The sequence below is a fragment of the Leopardus geoffroyi genome, chromosome X, assembly GCF_018350155.1.
Source record: "Leopardus geoffroyi isolate Oge1 chromosome X, O.geoffroyi_Oge1_pat1.0, whole genome shotgun sequence".
Lineage (NCBI taxonomy): Eukaryota > Metazoa > Chordata > Mammalia > Carnivora > Felidae > Leopardus > Leopardus geoffroyi.
The window spans coordinates 56,461,145-56,482,375 of NC_059343.1; the positions used below are offsets into that span (position 1 = coordinate 56,461,145).

A 21,231-nucleotide genomic window follows, 5' to 3' on the forward strand; every position below is an offset into this window, starting at 1 on the left:
GCTGACACCTTCCTCCATTACCTGCCCTGTCCAGGCCTCGCTTCAGAACTGACAACCTCATTGTGTCTGCTGGAGATTTGGCACAGTGCTGTTTAATAGAAATATTACGCAAGCCACATATGGAATTTTCCAGTAGCTAAGTTAAACAAGTGTTTTGAAACATGAAAGCAATTTTAATAATATATTTTATGTCACTCAACGTATCCAAAAGAGTATCAACATGTAGCCAACATAAAAACTATTAATGAGATATTTTCCTTTCTTTTTTCCACACTCAATCTTCCAAGTCCAGTGTGTATTTTTCACCCCCAGCTTCTCTCAATTCCACCTAGGCACACGTCAAGCGCCCAGCGGGCACAGGTGGTGAGTGGCTGCAGTATTAAATAGCACTGATCCAGAAGCAAAGTGTAGGCCCAGAGGAACCCTGAGTACAGAGGATAAGTGGAATAACTCCAGGGTAGAGTTGGTGCACTGTGTGGAGGAGATGAAACAGATGCTGACTTGGGAGTTCAGCAACCAGAGTTCTACTCTTGGTGCTGATGCCAAGTTCTAGTGATTGTGAGTAAACTCCCCGTCCTCTCGGGATATTACACTGAGAAGGCTGGCCTAAAGACCCTTCCACCTTGAACATTCTACTCCCACATGCCCCTACTTTTCTCCCCTACATGCCCACAGTACCTAATTATCAGTAGAGACAAAGTCCAGGAAGTGGTGAAGCACTCAAGAAACAGGATGAGCACTGGTAGAGCCCCCCTTTCTTCAGGATGTAAATCTGTGGTCTCTACTGCCTCTTCTGGAAATATCCCTGGTTATGAGGAGCTTGGCCCCTCATTCCTCATGACAAGTGGATGCTGGGACTTGGCCTGGGACTGTCGCATACCTCTAAATCTGTGCTAATAGAGTCAGGTCATCTTTCCAATAATAGGAGCAGTTTGAGAAGTGGTGGACCAGGCAGTCAGTTTTTACCTTTTTAGAGAAATCAGCTGGCTCAAAGTTTCTCATGCTTCACTCATGCACATCCCCCTCTGTGTTCTCTGTACCCATACCAACCCAAAAGACTTTGATACAAGCTTGACTTTCTGGAGGTCAGACCACTAGGGGGAAAACAAGTATACTGAATATGCTTCAACCAACTACACATGCCCTTGGGAATTCTATAATTCACCCCTCCACACACCCCATCTCCTGGCCCAGCAGAGTCACTGCCCTAAAGTGAAACCCTATAGTCATTAGGGAAATGTTTTTACTAGGGTTCTGAGCCTGAGATTTGAGGAAGCAAAGGAGTTTCCAAGTGATTTTGACTAGTTATAACCCAACTGGAACAATGCCAACCTATCCACATGATTCTTTTAAAGAACATACTGACTGCTTAAAGTCATCTTTGGAGTAAAGTGACCTTCTTATCACCAAGGTCAAATGTCTACAGAATTAAAATAGGTATTCTACTTCCAGTTCATGACATGACTTTTCTTTGGTGATTCAAGGCTTTGTTTATGAAGGTGAGATGGACTAACATAAGTGCCTGTAGGTGTAAAACTTGCAAATGGATACCAGAACACAGAACCAGGTCCATTTTGCTTGGACACTACCCCTGAGGGCATTGTTTCAAGACTTGGTCTAAGCTCCTGGCTATGGAAGCTAAAGGCAAAATCCTTCCTTTCTCTGAGACTTGGCAACCCACTCCCCACCCTCCCTACCCCCACACCCCCACCCCCACACTGGTAAGGTGGAACTAAACAGTCTGCTCTGCCCTACTGTGGCCCAGAGTGGTTGTGGGGGAGGGTCCCATGCCTTAACTACTAGGTGGAAAGGGACTTTGTATTGAGCACATGTGAGAGGTTATTTCCCCACCCAGAGGAAAACAGAGGTACAAACATGGAGATTCCTGTGTCCTCTGGCTATTTTTTTTTTTTTGTCCTCTGCCTATCTTCTGCATATTCAGTGTCAATGGGGAAGCTCAGAAAATGCTTCATCTAATATGGTCTAGGAGTAGATCAGAGACGGGAAAGTAACTGGAAGCCAGGAGGGGTGAGAGGCAACCCTGAGTCGGAGGTGAAGCAGGAAAAGGCAAAGGATGTAAAGATGCTGAATAGGATCTTGAACAGAATTATTCATAATGATTTGTAAAGCATACAGTGTCTGTAGTATTCTACCTTTTCAGAAGACACTTATGCAAATATTAATCTTCATAACAACTCTGGAAAGTGAGCACCTTTACTATCTCCATTTTACTGCTGAGGAAGCTGAAGCCCAGAGAGTGTAGGGCATTTATCCAAAGTCACACAGCTAGTAAATGGCAGAGCCAGAATTTGAATCGTAGGCTGTCTGATAACAAAGCTATTCTCTGCTCATACTGTGCTGCCCCTGACTCCAGGGGAATTGTGGGTGAGCATATAACAATGCCAAGTGATTCATATAGTCCTATCCAGGCACTATTCTATGTCCTTTACGCATATTAACTCACTTGATGCTCACTACAACCCTACGGGGTAGGTGCCATTATTGTCCTCCTCACTGTAGAGAACACTGAGGCACAAAGAAGTTAAGTCACTAATCTAAGGCCAACCCATTGCCAAGTGGCAAAGCTGGGATGTGAACCTGGCATATGGCTCTGGAGCCTTTGGCCTTTTAGGCCAGGCTTTGTTCCCCAGGTGGTGGCCTGAAGGAGTAGCCACCTCTGAATCCCTGGGTTCCTGGTAGCAGAGAAACCACCCAGAATCTCCCCAGCAGGCTGAATCCAGCATTCCCTCCCCAGGAGCATCAAGCCATCATGCCCATCTTTTAAGAAAGCCCAGCCAAGCAGAAGCAAGCTCAGCCTGACAAAGAGGCAAGGTGGTTTAGTGGAAAGAATGTGGCCTTTGGCAGCAGACAAACCTGAGTTGAAATCTTGGCTTCAGAAGTTACTTTGTGACCTTGGATAACTCACCGAACTTCTCAGGATGTCAGTGTCCCACCGCTAAGGGCTGTTGTGAGAAGTAAATTAAATGGCTATATAGAAATGTGAATTATATACTCTAAAGTGCTCTTGAAGGTTAGTTGTAATTGTTAGCTGTTCTATAGGGCTAAGTTCCACTGCCTGGGCTGGGCCAAAGCAGCGACTAAGAGAAGTGGGCTTTAGAAATGCTAATGCAATGCGTGAGTGACAGGCCGCGGACAATGGCGGAGGGCGCTGTGAATGGGGCGGCCAGGCCTGGGAGCCGGGCTCCCCACGTGGGAGCCGAGTGGGGGAGGGAGCAAGAGGGGGGGCCGTTCCCAGCAGAGGGTATCCGAGACTACGCTAATTGGAAGGGGCTGGAGCTGCGGGGGCAGGAAGGGGGAGGGGATTACCTGCGGGTCTGCCGCTGACGGGGGCGGGGCTCCCAGGAGGGGTCCTGCCAGGAGCGGGAGTTGGGGGCTCCAGGAGCCTTGGGCATGGGGCCAGGGGGTGCAGACCCACTCAGCTGCGCATTCAGAGAAAAAGGGTGGGAGAGCTGGGAAAGGAGGCCTTGGGCCTTGGCTGGCTGCGGATGGGGCAGAGCAGGGTTTCTGGGCTGGGCAACCCTAAGCCAAGCCTGGGCTGGAGGTAGGGAAGACAGGATAGCTAGTTTCTACACCCAGCTAGGATCCTGACCACTTTGGGTGGACCTGGGAATCAGCCTCCCCAGTTCTAGGACACATTGAGTGCACTGTGCAGTGTGCGTGTGTGCGCGCGCGTGCGTGTGTGTGTGTGTGTGAGAGAGAGAGAGAGAGAGAGAGATGGGCCTGTGGAGGGGAGACAGGAGTTGGGTCCCCAACATTCTCTTCCTCCCCCTTCTCTCCTCCAGCTCTTCCCTCTTGCTCTTCCCTCTCGTCCTCTCCCCTCAGTACTCTCCTTTTGCCCTCCCTTCCCCCTGCACCATGAAGGCTGTTTTTGTTCCTCCTCCTGGCGTAGCCCCTGAGGTGTGCAAACAGGAAGGACCTCTCCCCGGGCAGTGAGTAAGGAGGGAAAAATGAGGTGTTGAAAAGATGACAAGTCGCCCTGTCAGAGCTCACCTTGGCAGGGAGCAGGCGGCAGGGGCCGGCGGGTGGTGGGAGGGGGGTCTGCCTTGGAAGCCAGCCTACATGTGCCAAGAGCCAGGCAAGCCGATCCTCAACAAGCAGGCACTGTGTATGCATTTGTTTGGTTTAGAAAAGCACCCCCCCCCCATTCCCACGATCAAAGATTCCTTCCTTTCCTTCCCAGTAGGAAAAGGCCGCTAGGCCAGAGGTTTCAAGTGATTGGAGGGGGCAGGGCAATGGGAGGGGGCTGAGCTGGAGACCCAAATGCCTCTTCTAAACTCCAAGCCTTGTATCCAATAGCCTGCTGGACATCCCCTTGCATGTCTCCAAGGGTTCCCAAACTCCACATCCTAAACTGAATTCATCAATGCTGCTCTCTCCACCCCTGCTTTCTGGCCCTCCTATAGAGCTCCTATCTCAGTAAATGACCTCATCATCCAGTGACCCAAAAGCCAAAATCTTGGGAGTCATCCAAGACTTCCTCATACCCCCAATTGGATCAGTGTCCTAATCTGCTCAGTTTTCCCTTTTATCTCTCCAATCTGTCTCTTCTCTCCCTCCTCATGGCCCCACCCTGTTTTAGTTTCATTCATTCATTCACTCATTCAACAATGATTTATTAAGCACCTACCATGTGCCAGGGAATGTGTTAGCCATTGACGATTCAACTGTGAAGAAATCTGACCTGGCTTTTGCTCCCATAAGTTTTGTGTCTGATGTGGCTGGGCTCAGTGCAGAGGGATAGGGCTAACTACCAGCCAGCTTCTAAAAGTGTTCCTTACAGAGGGTAATGGTTAAGAGCAGTGACTCTGTGGCTAGCCTGCCTGGGTTTGAATTCTTAGAACACTTAGAGCTGTGTTTCCTTCAGCACATCATTTAATCTCTCTGTGCCTTAGTTTTCTTTTTCTTTTTTATTTTAAAAAATTTTTAAATGTTTATTTATTTTTGAGAGAGAGACAGAGCAGGAGTGGGGGAAGGGGCAGAGAGAGAGGAAGACACAGAATCTGAAGCAGGCAGGCTCCAGGCTCCGAGCTGTCAGCACAGAGCCCGACGCAGGGCTCAAACCCATGAACCATCGTGAGATCATGACCTGAGCTGAGGTTGGATGCTTAACCAACTGAGCCACCCAAGCTCCCCTCTCTGTGTCTTAGTTTTCTCACATGGAAAATGGGGGTGAGGATAGCAGCTACCTGTAAGGATTGAATATGTCAATATTTTAAGGTGCAAGCACAATATTCTTTTTTTTTTTTTAATTTTTTTTTTCAACGTTTATTTATTTTTGGGACAGAGAGAGACAGAGCATGAACGGGGGAGGAGCAGAGAGAGAGGGAGACACAGAATCAGAAACAGGCTCCAGGCTCTGAGCCATCAGCCCAGAGCCCGACGCGGGGCTCGAACTCACGGACTGCGAGATCGTGACCTGGCTGAAGTCGGATGCTTAACCGACTGCGCCACCCAGGCGCACCAATTCTATATTAGCATTGTTAGTTTTATTATTTAAAGTGTGGAGTGAGGCAGGGCCCGATGATAGACTAAATTATAGGAACCCAGAGGGAGGCCTGCCTAGGAGGCAAGGGGTCAGATTGCAAGAATATGGCAGCAGGCCCTTAGAATGGCCCTGTCAAGAAATCAGCATGGGAAATCCAACGGAGTCCTGATTAGCTGGCAGAGGCTTGTCATAGGAAATCCAGGCACAGAATCTGGAAATCCAGAGGGGAGGAAGCAAAGTGTGGCAGAGTAGTCACTGTCAGGACGTCCAGGGTAACAGCTCTAGCTCTGCCACTGTCTAGTCATGTAACCTCAAGTAGGTCATTTTCCGTTCTGAGCCTTAGCTTCCTAAGAATGGCAGTTAACAAGAATTGAGAGCTTAATATGCATCAGGCACCGTTTCACTACCTTAACTGCTCCCCTCAAAGGGAGCTACTATTATTTAACTCCCATTTTACAGATGAGAATACTGAGGCACAGAGAGGTTAAGGCACTAGACCAGGGTTGAAAAGCAAGTGAAATAATACAGCACTGGGACTTGAAAGCATGTGTCTTTGAGACTAGTGATTAGAACACCTTCATTGTAGAGCTATTGTGAAAATTGCATGATATACTTCTGGAAGTATTTGGTAGCAGGCTGGCAGGCTGCCCAGGGAGGATTGTCTTTAGGCTGTGGGCTCTAGCTGCCAGGCTGAGGCTACAGAGCCTGTGCCCGCAAAAGGAAGCCTGGGCCTCAGACATCTAATCTGAGCAGTGCCAGAGTCTCAGGGACAGGCCAGAATCCCCTGGTCAGAAGCAGAGCCCAAGGTTAAGCTGCGCTAAGGGCGAAGGGGACTTCAACCCCTGAGACTGCTTGAGGGCAGAGACCATCTTGGTCACTTCTGGATGCTCCTGTGCTCCACAAAAGGAAGTGTTTAATAAATATAGGAAGGAAATGCCACTGTAGAGTGTCTCTTATGTACTGCCACTGCACTACTCCCTCGTGTTCTCTTCACAGCAGTCCCATAAGGTTATCATACGCATTTTACTCGTGAGGAAACTGAGGTTCAGAGAGGTGATGTGACTCACTTAGGGCCAAGAGCTAATAAGTAGTCAAGCAGCTCTTTGAATGCAGAGAAGAGCAAAAGAAAAAAAAAAAAAAACAGGGCCAAGAACCCCTTCTATTCATGGCAGAGAAGGAAAGTATATTTTATTGCTCTAATTATATACTTCTCTGGTGATTGTGGTGGGCCTTACCCCCTCTACCTCATGCTACCTACCTGTAGCAAACAAATAGAACTGGCACTGGGCCAGGATTTAGAGTCCACCAGATCTTCATATATATGCTCTGGACTTTCTCTTGACAACTCTGGGGACTGGGCCCATAGAAGCCCTCACCCCTCGTCGGCCTGAACCTGGCAGTCTGGGACACCTCCACTTAGAACAAAGAGACTGGCAGCAGCTTTCTCCTCCCACAGAGTCAGATGGGCTCTGAGGCCAGCCACTCTCTTAGCTGGGAGGACTCTTGCACTTTTCTTCCTCCAGTGCCCAGCCTGCAAGGGAGGAGTCAATGTGGCAGCCATATCTAATCAGGCCGGGCCCCAAGACACAGAAGCTCCTTCATCTAGGCCTGAGGAGGGGTCAGGCCGGGGCTCGGGGAGGGGCCAGGGCAGACACTGAGCCCATCCAGCCAGGACCAGCCCACATTCCTCAGCGGGCCTGAATGGGGTGGGCATACTCAACAGGAAGCCAAGCCCTTCACCAGGAGGGGCTCAGCCGCCATCTGTGCACACAGACAGCGGTGAGCAAAGGGCCTCGGCGGCAGAGTCAATTGCACAGAAAAAAATAGCAAACAGTTTGCTTCCTCCTCCTCCCCTATCTTGCTGCACTCCACTTCCAAAGGGAATGTTGGACTCCCGCTAAGTATTTTTCTGCAGACCGGGGGCAGGCATCCGGAGTCAGCCTTGCTACATTGCTGAAGAGAGATCGATGAGTGTGTGTGTGTGTGTGTGTGTGTGTGTGTGTGTGTGATGTGTGTGCGGGGTGGGGGGATTCTTTCCACCCAGGGAGTAGTGGTTTTGCTTCTGAGTTCTGGGCTCCTGCTGCTCCAGCCCAGAAAAAAAAGAGCCAGGGGGAATGGTAACAACCAACAACAACCATCACCTTAGGCTTTTCTCGTGTATTTTGTCCATCTGTTACTTCATTTGTTCATTCCAAGCACCCTGTAAGACAGGGGTTCTTTTGGCCCATTTTATAAATAAGCAAACCAAGACTGAGAGAGGGTATGTGCCTTGCTCACCACTGACAGTTAATTAGCATGGAAACTGTTTCAGATGAATGTCTTTGGACTCCACCAATGCCGTGTTCTTTCTGTTTGGCCATTCTGCCGCTGACAAGGGCCTGCCTGGCTTCCCTCAGGAAGAGCCAGCCTTGAGAGGCTTGAATCAGTGTTCCAGTAACATTCCAATTTTTATACTTTTTCTCCCAGATCACCTGCTTGTTGAAGAAAATTTGAGAAATGTCCTCAACACATAGAGATAATTAAAATTACCTGTAATCCCACCACTGAGAAAACCACTGTTAGCTAACATGATGGTAGATTTCCTGATAATTCGTTATACATATATATAATCTGGAGATCTTTTTTACATACCTGAGCTGATAGTGAACCTGCTCTGGGTGCTGGGCCACCCTCCAGCCTCCACACCATGTCCTCATGAGGCAAGCTGAAGTGTGGTTCCTCTTCTCCCCATCGGGCCTGCTTGTGTCAATATTTCTTGTTCCCAGGGGGCATACACACATGCCATACTATTTCATCCCCCATGCATTTATTCATGCCATTCCCTTTGCCTGAAGTCTCTGCCCTCCTGCCTCCTTCCTTCCCTCCTTTTCCTCTCTCTTTCTCTCTATATATATTGATCATGTTTACACGTGGTAAAAAAAAATCTAATTCACAAAAACTCCAAAGGGACAAAAGGGCACACAGTAAAAAGCAAGGCTTCTTACCCCTGACTTCAACTCCTGTTTCTTGTATATCTTTCCGGAGACATTCTATGTACCAGTGAGCACAGATGTGCATGTATCTCTTGTGAAACACACATGGTCACTGTCCTCACTGTTCTATGCCTCCCTCTTATAACTTCTTGGTTTTTGGATATTCTTACATGGCAGTAGCTGTGGATCCGCCTTATCTGGGTAAAGGCTGTCTAGTGAAGCATCTTATGGCTGTGCCATAATTTATTTAAGCAGGCCGCTAGTGGTTGACATGGAAATGCTTTCTAGTCTCTTGCTACTACAAACAATGCAACAATAAATATCCTTGTACAAACAACCTTGTGCTTTTGCTCATGTAAGAGAAACTCCACTAGTGAAATTGCTGGGTCAGGGGGTGTGCAGATTTCAAATGCTAATACATTTCACTGAAGAGCCCTTCACACAAACCAATTGACACTCTCACTGATAGATGTTTCAAAGGGCCCATATTACCCTCCCTCCTTCCCTTTCTTCACCTGGCCAATGCCTACTCATGCCTTCAGAGTGGCCTCATCCAGGATGCCTCCAACAAGCATCCCATCCCAGCACAGCCAGCTGGGCTCTTTGCTTATAGGTCACCTCGTGTCTGCCTCCATGTCGCACTTGCCACATAAGTTTGCAATCCTCTCTTTATAAATCTGTTTCCTACACTAGACTATGAGCTCTTTGAGGGAAGGACTAAGCTTCATTCATCTCTTGCAGGTTCCAGAGTCCAATACACCACAAGGCAGAAGGTCAATAAATATTTGTTGAACTAAACCAGTCAACTCTTGAAACCTCAGCTCTGACTACAGAGTGGGCAGGAATGTTGTTTGCTGAATGCAAGTATGGCCTGGGCTGAGCAGTGCCTTGGGCTTGGTTCCCCTGGGTCCATAGAGATGTGTCTTCATGCATTTGGTGCCCAGTCCCCACCTTCTTTCAGGCTGGCCCCTGGGCCATGCTTCAGCCACATTCCTCCAACTATAAGTAGTTACTGTCTCCTAGTCCCCCGCTCCTGTGGAAGAACCCCTTTACAATTGTGTGTCTCGTTTCTCCTCTTCTTCCCATCCAAACGCCTGGTACCCTCTTGTCTGTGTGCCCCTTGGGCCTTTAGTGTGTGCCCCTTGGGCCTTCAGAGTTTCCCAGTAGCTGGCAGCCTGTGATGCCTATGACCAGAGCACCTGAACAACGTCTAGCTGGAGCCAGCCTGGGCTGAGGACCAGACCCCTACCCACTCCTCACCACACTGGGGCCGGGACAGCTGCTGCCCTCCCCTGCCAAGATGCCAATACTCTTTCCATCTCTTCAGAGCTGTCTCCACCTTCCTGAACCTCAGTGTCCTTATCGTTCACCTTTCAGTGTGAATGGGAGGGTCCAGTAACATCCCTAAATGTGAAGGGGTCTGGGGAAAATCTTATCCAAATGTAAGGGATTATGAAGCCCCACTAATGTTTTAGGATAATGAAGTCTGGAAGAAGGAAATGGGATGTGAGACATGCAGGGGGCAGCAGAAACCTGCAGCAACAGGCCTAGCACCAAAATCCCATTGTGCAGATGACAATGCCAAGCAGACTGAAAGCCTGCTCCACACTGGGCCTCATCCGAAGCTGGGGCCAGTGACTGATGGACAAACACCCTCTCAGCTCCATGTTTGTCAGAGGTTCAACCAAGGCCAAAGCAAGATATACTGAGGCCAGTTGCCACATATTTCTCCATTGTCAAGATGAGCATCACTTCCTAGACACAGGCCCTGGGCCTGAGAACAGTCTCTGAAATACTGGGGGCTCAGCAGGCCAAACAGAAAATGGGATAGAGGGTCGCAAGAGGAGAGGAGGAGGGGTGCCAGGGCCTGCAGAAGCTGGGGGTTGGGAGTAGGGTAAGGCTGGTTCAGAAGCACCTGGTTGGGTCAGGACCCCATGGTTTCTCCTGAGCTCTCCAAACACGTCCCCCACCTTAAGCCTACGTTGGGAGAGGAACTCATCCATCCTGTCAGCCAGCATTGCTGAATGCATCTGAGACAAGCACTGAATGCCAGGCCTATGGAAATGACTCAGAAATAATAGCTTCTGACCTCAAGGGTTCACAGAGATGGGACACAGAGTGGAGGAGCCAGGGGTGTCAGAGAACATTGTTCTCAGGAGCTGGCACATGAACAGGACTTTTTAAAGCATGGATAAAATTGACAGGGCTGGACAGGGCATTTCAGATCAGAGGTCCAGGGACAAACGTAGAAGGATCTAGCCAGAACAGAGGGCTAAGAGAAGGTAGTGCCTTAGAAACGGGAAAGGCCTTATGACAGTTGAGACAGTGTTAGCTAGGGGGACCCCCTCAGGAATCTGGGGTGCTGTCTTGCAAGATATAGTGGTTTAGACTCCAAATCAATGACCAAAATGTGGAGCTATTTATTCCACAGCCGGGAAACAAGCCCAGAGACCAAGAGGTCTAGTGTGGTGGGTGACACCTTTAATGAACATACCAAATAAACCACTTTTCAAAATGACTGCTTCATGTGTAGCAGCCCCTGAGGCCTGCTGTTCTAGAACCATGGCTCCAGATAGCAATAATGGGTCCCGTTTTGTAAACAGAAATTGCCTGACCCTTTGCCATTTGGGGTATTTCATATGGCTAAACATGGGCACAAAAGTGGGCTATGGTGTTGGCCAGGGTGCCACCTGGGATTCTTAGTTACAAATGACAGAAACCAACCCTAGTTAATTTGAGTGAAAGTCTTATTGGAAAGCTATGGGGGAGCTCGGGGAATTGTCTGGGAGGCTGGAGAATCAGAAACTGGCAGGAAAAAGGGAACTGGGTGTCAGAGGGACACAGCCACATCCTACACAGGAGCTTTTGGCCTCTAGCACTCTCAGCATGGTCCCACACTGCAGCCACCACCACCACCACCACCACCACTGCCATGGTAACACAGGAGCAAATGCTCCATGACCCGACTCCTCTGATGTCCTCTCCCTCCAGACCAAAGGTATTGGGCACAAGTGTCGGATGTGCTTAATTGAGGCCCGAGGCCCAAGTCCAGGCTACTCAGAGCCTGGGACCCAGGTCTCGGGCCTTGTGGTTGTTCCTAGTAAGGACAGCATTACCTCTACAGCATGACCCTCCATAGACAGCCTTCTCCAATACCAGCAGGGAGCTGCAGGCACCAGAGAGGAGTCCCCTTTGGTGGATTTACTAACTGTGAGGGAAATTAGGACTTCTGTTAGGCAAGGGACCAGGGAGGAAGATAACCAGGCCCCAAGGGTACTTCTAACATACTTCCTGGTGTGGTGCCAGTTAGGGCACAGCAAAGGGTTAACATCAGGCAAACCACCACAAGCCCACCCTTCAAGAGCCCTCTAAGGTCACAGACGTCCGAATCTCTGTGTCGGCTGAGGTGCCAACCAAAGGCCAAGGGGGAACAGAGAATGGATGTAGGGGACAAAGTATATGTGTATGTGTATGTGTGTGTGTGTGTGTGTGTGTATATTATCAGCTTGACCACTTGCAGAGTACAGGACTGTGGCCTCAACCTCTGTTTCCGTACTTGCAGTGAGAGAGTAATCATCTCTCTTTTTTTTTTAATTGGGATTTTTTTTTATTTCACTTATTTTGTTAATACTCATGGAAACACAGTGACACTGTAAAAAAAAAATCAGGCAAATGAATTATTTCAGATAAAAAAATCAAAAGCCCCCTTCCTCACTCTTTTCCCCCAACCCCTCGTCCCTTCCCAGAGGTAACCACTGCCATCAGTTAGGGATGTACGCAGCCTTGCAGACACTTTTATGTATTATGATATACAGTTAGGTTTTGTAAGGTTTTATTTTACATGAAGACTGTACATATTGCTCCACAACATACTTTTTTTAACTTAACATTAGGTCTTGGAGATCTTTTCATATCAGTACAAGTTTTAACTGCTGCAAAGCATTGGTTCCACACTAGCACGTATCTGAGTTGGGCTGAAAGACATGCACCATTTTACATTGTGAAAGACAGCTACTCCCCCAAACTGTTCTCCAAAAAGGCTGCTATCACTTACATTTCTTTTTCCCCTAGCCCAAACTAGATATTATCATGAGGAAAAACTCTTGCTTTCTGATGGACACAATATGCTTCACTGTTTTGTTAGTTTACATGTCACTGATTGCCAGTGAGGTTGAACATTAACAATATCCAGGCTGGTGGAGCTAAAAACAGCTCTCATAAACTGCCGGTAGGAGCATAAATTAGTACAATCACTTTGGAGAGCAGTTCAGCAATATCTAGTTACGAGGAAGATTCTTAAACGCTAAGACCCCCAAATTTTACCTCCAAGCCTAAAGACCCAGACGTTTCATCTCTATATATGTATTTACCCCCAGAGAAACACACATGTGCACAGAGAGACATCTTTTAAGTCTATTCATTCCTGCAAAATACTGGGAAGAACCTAACTGCCCACCAATAAGGGAATGGATAAATTGTGATGGTCCATACAACTGAATGTGTAGTATACAGCAGTTAAAATGCATGAACTACAGCTATGTGTATCAAAATGGTTAAATCTCAAACACAATGTTGAGTGAAAAAATCAAGTTGCAAAACGATACACACATTCTATCAATCATGTCCACTTAAAAAACATAAACATTCTATCCTGGCTATGGATATATACACACATATACATATATATGTACACATATACACACACATCTAAAAACACAGACGAGAAGAAAACACACCATTTCCTGGGTAGTGCTTACCTCTGTGGAGGAAGGAAGGTAAATACGACAGGTGAGGAACTTCACTTGTGCCTGAAAAATTATATTTATTGTAGACAGAAAGAGAGATTGGAAGCCAATATGGCCAAATGCTAAAACCTGTTCACTCTGTGTAAGCGGGTATCTGTATTTGCCACAGCACTTGTCTCGCATATATTTTTCTATTCCTTTTGTGTCACTGTGTTAAGGTATATGATCAGCACAGAGGTTGTTATTTTGGAACTTTTTTGGACCCATCCCCTCTGAGAGTTTCTTTTCTTTTTTTTTTTTAAGATTTTATTTCTTTAAGTGATCTCTCCACCCAGCATGGGGCTCGAACTCACAATCCCAAGATCAAGAATTGCCCGCTCTACCGAGTGAGCCAGCCAGGAGCCCCGCTCTGAGAGGTTCTATTTTCTAAAAGGGGATTTTAACTCCTTCACCCCTATATTCAGTTTGGACTTATTCCTACCATTGTTCTTTATTTTTACCATGCTTTCTCATTGTCTCTTTCCTTCCCATAGACTGACAGAGTACTCTCCATTTGACCTTTGCCCCGTAGAGTCGTTTGACAATCACACACTTTATTCCTACTTTTAGAAATCATTACCCTTAATTTTTTGCCACTGTTGGAGTCAGCATTTCCAATGACCTTCCAGCTTTTCTACTTTTGGGAGCACCAAAAAAAAAAGGAAAAAGAAAAAAGAAGACCCCACCAAACCAAACCCTATTTTTGATGCAAATTCAATTATAAAGTCACTTAGTACCACCATTTTAGACAAAACCAAACAATTCCACTATACCATGTAAAACCAAAAGAAGAACTTTAATGAGCTTTTACGGCACTGCAATTCTGCAATTACAGGAACATTAACCCATAACATGCAACAGAAATGATGATGCCTTCTGGACATATTTAACAGATCAACTTGACATTACAATTAACAGCAACATATTCTACTGAAGACAAATGCAACTTATTTCCACTCGGGTTAGAAAATGTATGTTTTTACTGCAATCTCAAGTAGCATTTAGAATGTTTAGTTTTGCTTTTCTAACCTCTAAGGGACAATAGGATTTTTAATGCAATCGCACACAACCATTTTCACATTGAAAGAATCACAAGGAATCAACAGGTGTAGATTAATGAACTGATTGGTTTCGTTTCAATTGTTAATTTTGAGAGGGCTCCTGCAGTATTGTGGATTTCAGATGGGGAAAATCAACCGACAAAGAAGTAAAGAGCCTTGGCCTTAGAGTGGGGGAGGGAACATGCAGCGGCACACGGGGCAGGTGCCTGACTTCTGAAGCCAGATGGACACGCACGGCTTGTGGAAATAGTGGTGGCATGGCAGCTCAGTTGCCACCTCCCCCTTCACATATTCACTACAGCAGATGGGGCAACACATTTCCTGCCCCACTGCACTGTGATCTTCAGTGACCAGGATCTCGGGAAGAGTGTCGATGCTCTCCTTGCTCGCAGGTGGATTGGCCACCTCCACGTCCACTGCGAGAGACTCTAAGTGCGCGAGGGCTGTTTCCATCGCCTGGGCCAGGCGTTCTTCAAGTGCCATGTATGTGAGAAATTGAGGATCCACGTAGGAAATGGCTTCGGCCACCCCCAACCCATCTGCAAACCCGTCAAAGAGGCTCCAATCCACTTCTAAGTCTTCGCTCACGCTGGAATCATCTTCAAGGTTGTTGTTTCCATCCAGCATGAATACTCCTGGCTGCAGAAACTCCTGACCAGAATCATTATCCCCCTCGCTGCTGGTCTCATTTTCATTGTACTGGAGCCAAGGAACCTCTCCTTCTTCTGGGGATGCCTGCTCCTCTTCTTGAAGAGGTGGTCCCCGAACTTCTTCAAGTTCATTGCTGCTACTGCTGTTCGCACTGGCACTAGCACTGGGGCTGGCACCAGCACTGGAATTCACTTTGACTTGATCAGGTTCATGCTCTTCTTTCCCTGGCAGAGTCTCCCAGCTTTCGCCACTGGATGACAGATTTTGCTCTCGGCCTCGATACTTCCGACGCAGAGCAGCAGTCCACTCTTTGTCACTGTCAGAGTCTTCCTCATAGTATTTGTAGTAATCATCGCTGTACGTCCAGAAGTCAGGGTCGGCCATGGTTCGTCGTCGTCTTGGCACCTTTTCCGGCTTCACTTGGTCATTCCTGGCATCCCTCTTCTCCTCAGGGTACTTTGGCTCAGAGAAGCCACTTAAACTCTCGACTCTGCCTCTTCTGCCTCGGCCATTGGCATGGCCTTCATCAGCATTGGCAGAATCCCTCCACCTGGAAGTACTGTGTGGCATATCATCATCATCATCAGTATCAAAAAATATCTTTGGCTTCACGCAGTTTGGACTTGCCAGATTTCTGATTTTGGGCCTCACCACTGGCTCCTCCACACTCTTTGGGGTGTTTTCCCCACCACCACAAATACTCACAGGAGCCCTGATGGGATGTGCAGGTAAATTCTGCTCCCGTCTCTCCCTCTCCAGGCTGTCACCAGTGGTTGCCACCTTGCCTTCAGCGGACATCTGAGGAGCCATGCTATTTGGCTGCAGGAACTCTGCTCTGCTAGCAGAGCGTCTCACCACAGGGGCTGGGTCTACCTTGTCAAGCTCCTCTCTCACATCACGGTTAAAGCTAGAGAACTGTGGGGGCACCCCAGCCAAAGCTCTTGCCCCTTTCTCTGGGTCATACGGCTTCTCATCTTTAAACTTGCCAGTTTTCCCTCTAACTGGCACTCGGTCAACAGGCCCAGCCCCCTCCTCCTCACTATCATCTGCCCCGAAAGAGTCAACGTGTCCATAAGCCATTCCTCTTCTGCTACCCGAGGCCCTGTACTCTCTCGGTGGGTACCTGGAGTAGTCCTCATTATCAACATTCAGGCTGGTTCCCGAGCTCTCACTGTCTTCCCAACTACGACGAGTGGTGGAAAATGGTGACCGGCTCCTCTTGGTGGTTTGACTGGGGGCTGATCTGTGCATTGGGACTTCAGATGTCGTCTTTCTCTGGCTGGAAATCCTTTCCTGGTGGCTCATGGATGGCCTGAAACTGACATAAGCATGCCTTCTTCCATACCTCCTGCCTGTATTGGACTGATACCCTCCTGATGGCTTGGGCCATACAGGCTTGCTAGATTCCTGACCCATTGCTCTGACTTTTAGGAGGGTTTCCAATACAGCTGGGGCTCGAGTGGAAAGGCTCCTGCTCCCTGAACAAGCTTTGGAGATGGGAAAGTCAAATCAGTTCAGAATAAAGGAGCAGGGAGATCTATTTTCACTTCAGCAGGCAGGTAACAGAAAGAATAAGGGGCCTTTAAAATTAGTTTCACTTTCTTCTAAGGCCTGAAGTAGCATTCCAGTGACTGTCAGGTGTAGACCTGGAACACATTTTTAATGTTGGCAAAATGATTACAAGACTGGGTTTATAGGAAAGCCAGACCCAGGGGAGAATCTGACAGAAGATGGGTGGGCGGGGGGGGGGGGGACTGGATGCTAGCAAGGTGGGTAAAGTCCTGTGGAATTATGCCAACATGGAAGAGGAAAGATTGCTGCGGTTATTTTATAGGGTGTCTGCGTTTTTCTGAGCCCTGCAGACATACAGGAGAAATGCAAATGGAAATAGGGTAAAAAATATAGATCACCACATGTTCAAGAGTGCCTACGTGTCTGTCAGGAGGAGAAGGGCAGGTGGAAGGGGGGACCAGCAATCATGCAATGAAGAGATGTCTGTGTTTGTAGGGGGGACAGGACAGATATATTGGGAAGAGGCATTAGTGTCAGACAGAATGAGACCCATTCCAGATGTGGGTATAAAAATGACAGGTGTGTGTAGGGTGGCTTCAGAGGAGAGGGATGTGTAAGTGTGAGAGAAAGAGAATGTGTGTGCACGGTTGTGTGTGCAGTGGCTGAAACTCTGGAGGGACGTGTGTTCCTGTGTCAGTGGCAGGCAAGAAAGGGTACGGTGGCCCTAGATATGGGTGTCCATGGTCTGCGTGTGTGTTCGTCAAAATGGGAGGCAACAATGGAGAAATGTCAGTGTGAGCAAATGCATCCATGGGAGGGACAGCACAGGACAGGGATGTGCGGGTGGCTGGTGGGTGGAATGGGGGCCAGCAATGAAAGAAATATGTATATTCATGAATGTGGCTAGCAGGGAGGGGGGATGGCATCCCTGGAGAAGGATTTATGTGAGTGTGAGTGTGAGTGTGTCCACTGCAGGAACCAGCGAAGGAGAGCTGTCTATGCACCTATGTAGCAGACAGGGAGGAGGGCTGGGAGCATTTGTGAGGGCTGTGTGAATAAGAGTGTGTGGGTGCATATGTATGTAAGTGGCATATGAAAGAGGATCCAGCAATCAAAGGATATCCTTATGTGCGTATGTGGCAGGCAGGGTATAAGGTAGCCCCAAAAGTGGTGTGTGTGTGTGTGTGTGTGTGTGTGCGCGCGCGCTTGCTAGAGCACACAGAGGCAGAAGCAGGAGGGGGCTGCTTCTGGAGGTGTGTATGTGGCAGGCAGTGAGAAGCAGGGAAAGGCATTGGAGGGTGTGACAGTGTGCAAGAGGGTGTGTATGTGTGTGTGTCCATGCATGCAAGGGGAAGGGGATGTGCCAGAACCTTGAGTATGGGGGGAGGCAGGGAGAGGACTGCAATGGAAGGGTTTTGTGTGTGTATGTCTGTGTATGCGTGTATGTATGTATGCTTGCGTGCATGTGTATGTGTGTGTGTGCATGTGTGTGTATGTCCTGCCCACACACGCGACACACAGAGAGGGGGAGGGGGCCGCAATGTCATAATGAGGGACAGGAGAACATTATCAGCTCAAACAGCATATCCAAACCAATGTGCCAGGGAAAGGGGAAAAAAGAAAAGGGCATGTGGGGGTCTCATTTTCCCTGAAAATAATTTGTTTTTCTGACAATTATTTTCCTGGCAACAATATATTTACCTAAAAATCTTAACGTTTTACCATTCAGCAAACAACTGCAAAATGGGGGAAGAAAGGCCACGGAGTGTTCTGCAAAGGGACCTAGAAGGGAGGAAGGAGGAGAGGGCCCCGACCACCCCTCCCCTCTCAAACAGCAATCAAAGCCATTCGAGTAGAGGCCGCGCCACACGATAGGGGCTGGGGGACGGAGGATGGAGCCCCCAAATAGGTCGGTGGACACAGGCCTCACTCTGCAGTCAGGTCCTGCGTCCGCCCCACCCCTTCCCGAGGGGCAAGCCTGAAAATCTGTTCGCTAGAGGTCCCTTAGATCCTCGCCCCCGTGCCCGGCCACTTGCCCCACCGCCACGTCTGGATGAATTGAGGAAATAAACAGCCTTTCACTCACCCAATCCTGACACCCGCACGCTCTCAGTAGGAGCAGAGCTCTCGGACCACCGACCGCCACGACCGCCAGAGAGGCTGCTCCTGCTCTCCAGCTCCTCCCCCGCCAGACAGCAGCTGGGCGGGCAGCGACTGCGGCGGAGGAAGTGATTGTGGCGTCGGCTGGGGCCCGCCCCCTTGATGTGGCGGGGGCGGCAGCTGCTCTCGACAAATCAGGGTGGGCCCGAAAGCATTATTTCATTTTAAACGATGAAATCGTCAAGGATACAGAAAAGGACAGCGAAAAATGTAACCAACAGCCAGCTGTAACAAATGTTAAACATTTAGCCATATTCCCTTCTGTTCTTTTTTTTTTCTTCATGAAATGAAATCTACAAATTCTTTCTGATTAATTCCCATGTAACAGTAATTATAATAATATATCAAATCCTATGTTGCATGTTATGGTTTGTACTAGAAGTATTAAAAATGTGAAACTATATCTAGGGTTGCAATTTTTTAAAACCTGGTAATTGAAGCAATTGAACTGTTTATGGTAGAATTTGTTGCTAATTGTTAATGGTAGAATTTGTTGTTAATTACAAAATCAAGCCTCTATCCAAAAGAAATGATCAGTCATGAAGCACAATACGGGTTCACCATCTGGTAATTGCATTGCAGTTTAAAAATATCATAGCCATACCTTTTGGATTTGTACAGTTTACTGAACTCTGAACTACTTTTTTAAATTGCACTTTACAATGCATCATTAATATTTACATCTAATGTAAAGACTCCCCATGTTCACAACAATAGCAAAGTTTTGTTCTTGGAAATAAAATGCATCATAGAAGAATGAGAAATATTAGGGGCAACAACATAATACAAATAGGATGTATGTGTAACCTTCAAGCCACTAAACAATATGTAGAACAAAGAGGAAAACCCAGTCTATCAAAGGGCAGAAGTGGGGTGGCAGGCAACAAGAAAGGGTATTTAAAAGCAAAATACCAAAGGGCAAGAATAAATCCAAATATATCAGTATGTAGTATGGGTTAATGCCTATAAAAAAGCAAATTCTCGGGGCGCCTGGGTGGCGCAGTCGGTTAAGCGTCCGACTTCAGCCAGGTCACGATCTCGCGGTCCGTGAGTTCGAGCCCCGCGTCAGGCTCTGGGCTGATGGCTCAGAGCCTAGAACCTGTTTCCGATTCTGTGTCTCCCTCTCTCTCTGCCCCTCCCCCGTTCATGCTCTGTCTCTCTCTGTCCCAAAAATAAATAAACGTTGAAAAAAAAATTTTTTTAATAAAAAAAAAGCAAATTCTCATTTTAAGTATTTTGAAGGAAGAAAGAAAGGAAAGGAAGGAGGGGAAGAAGGCATTTTAAAAAGAAGAAAACAAGGATGAAAAAAGGCAAGAGACATGTAGCAATGTTAATATCAGAATACAATCAAGAACTCAAAGTAAAAAACATTAAAGAGAACAGAATGGGTTGTTTCATTCACGGAGAAGATGTAGTCAGTAAACTCTATATTCATTTCAAAGTATATGAGGCAAATATGTTAGAAATATGAAGACAGATCACAAAGTTTGCAAGCATAGTGGGAGATTTAGCCAGACTTGTTATGGTGTAAATGGATCAAATAGACTGCAAAATAAATAAGGGTACAGACAGATTGAACAACACAGTTAGTAAGGCTAATCTAATGTACGTGTAGTTTTTGTACTCAAGAAAGGATGGGCTGTATATTTTATTTCAAATTTGAAATATTTCATATATACCGAAAAGTAGAGTATAAAATGCACATTTGCATGTACCGGTCATACAGATTGGGCAAATTTTATTTTCTTCAGATCTTCAGATCTGAACTGATAACCTTTTACCATTATGTAATTCCCACATTTATCCCTGATAATGTTTCATGTTCTGAATCCGCTTTCTTTGGAATTAACATAGCTACTCCAGCTTTCTTTTTATTAATGATAATGTATATATCTTTCTCTATCCATTTACTTTTAATCTATCTGTGTCTTTATATTTAAAATGTGTTTGGGGGCACCTGGGTGCCTCAGTTGGTTAAGCAGCCAACTCTTGATTTCATGATCAAGCCCTGCGTCAGGCTCTGCACTGAGTGTGGAGCCTGCTTGTGATTCTCTCTCCCTCTCTTTCTCCCCTCTTCTGCTTGCACTCAATAAATAAATAAATAAATAAAATGAGTTTCTTATAAACAACATACACTAGGGTCTTTTTTTAATATTTCTTTATTTATTTTGAGAGAGAGAGAGAGAGAAAGAGACCATGCACAAGCAGGGGAGGGGCAAAGAAAGAGGGAAAGGGAGAGAGAATCCCAAGCAGTCTCCACACAGGGCTCGATTTCACAAACCGTGAGATCATGACCTGAGCCAATATCAAGAGTCAGATGCTTGAGGCACCGGGGTGGCTCAGTTGGTTAAGTGTCTGACTCTTGATTTCATCTCAGGCCATGATCTCACAGTGGGTGAGATCAAGCCCAGTGTTGGGCTCTGTGCTGACAGTGTGGAGCCTGCTTGGGATTCTCTCTTTCCCTCTCTCTCTCTCCCTCTCTCTCTCTCTCTCAAAATAAATTTAAAAAAAGAGTCAGATGCTTAACTGAGCCACCCAGTTGCCCCAGGTCTTTTTTTTTTTTTTTTAATCCATTCTGATAGTCT

The 21,231-nt window shown here is 47.1% G+C and overlaps 1 protein-coding gene across 2 annotated transcripts; it reads right to left on the reverse strand.

The window, feature by feature from the left end:
• Positions 1 to 14,039: 14,039 nt before the first annotated feature.
• PJA1 (praja ring finger ubiquitin ligase 1) lies at positions 14,040 to 18,866 on the reverse strand. Of its 2 annotated transcripts, none has more exons than XM_045472680.1 (2): positions 18,573 to 18,866; positions 14,040 to 16,620 (listed from the first exon to the last, which is right to left on the reverse strand). In XM_045472680.1, the coding sequence occupies exon 2, from the start codon at positions 16,388 to 16,390 to the stop codon at positions 14,486 to 14,488; it is 1,905 nt and encodes a 634-aa protein (XP_045328636.1). In that variant the 5' UTR covers positions 16,391 to 16,620; positions 18,573 to 18,866; the 3' UTR covers positions 14,040 to 14,485. The 2 variants fall into 2 exon arrangements, with proteins under 2 accessions (XP_045328636.1, XP_045328635.1); XM_045472679.1 differs by having other exon boundaries at positions 14,040 to 16,292; positions 18,573 to 18,705.
• Between the last annotated feature and the right edge of the window lie 2,365 nt (positions 18,867 to 21,231).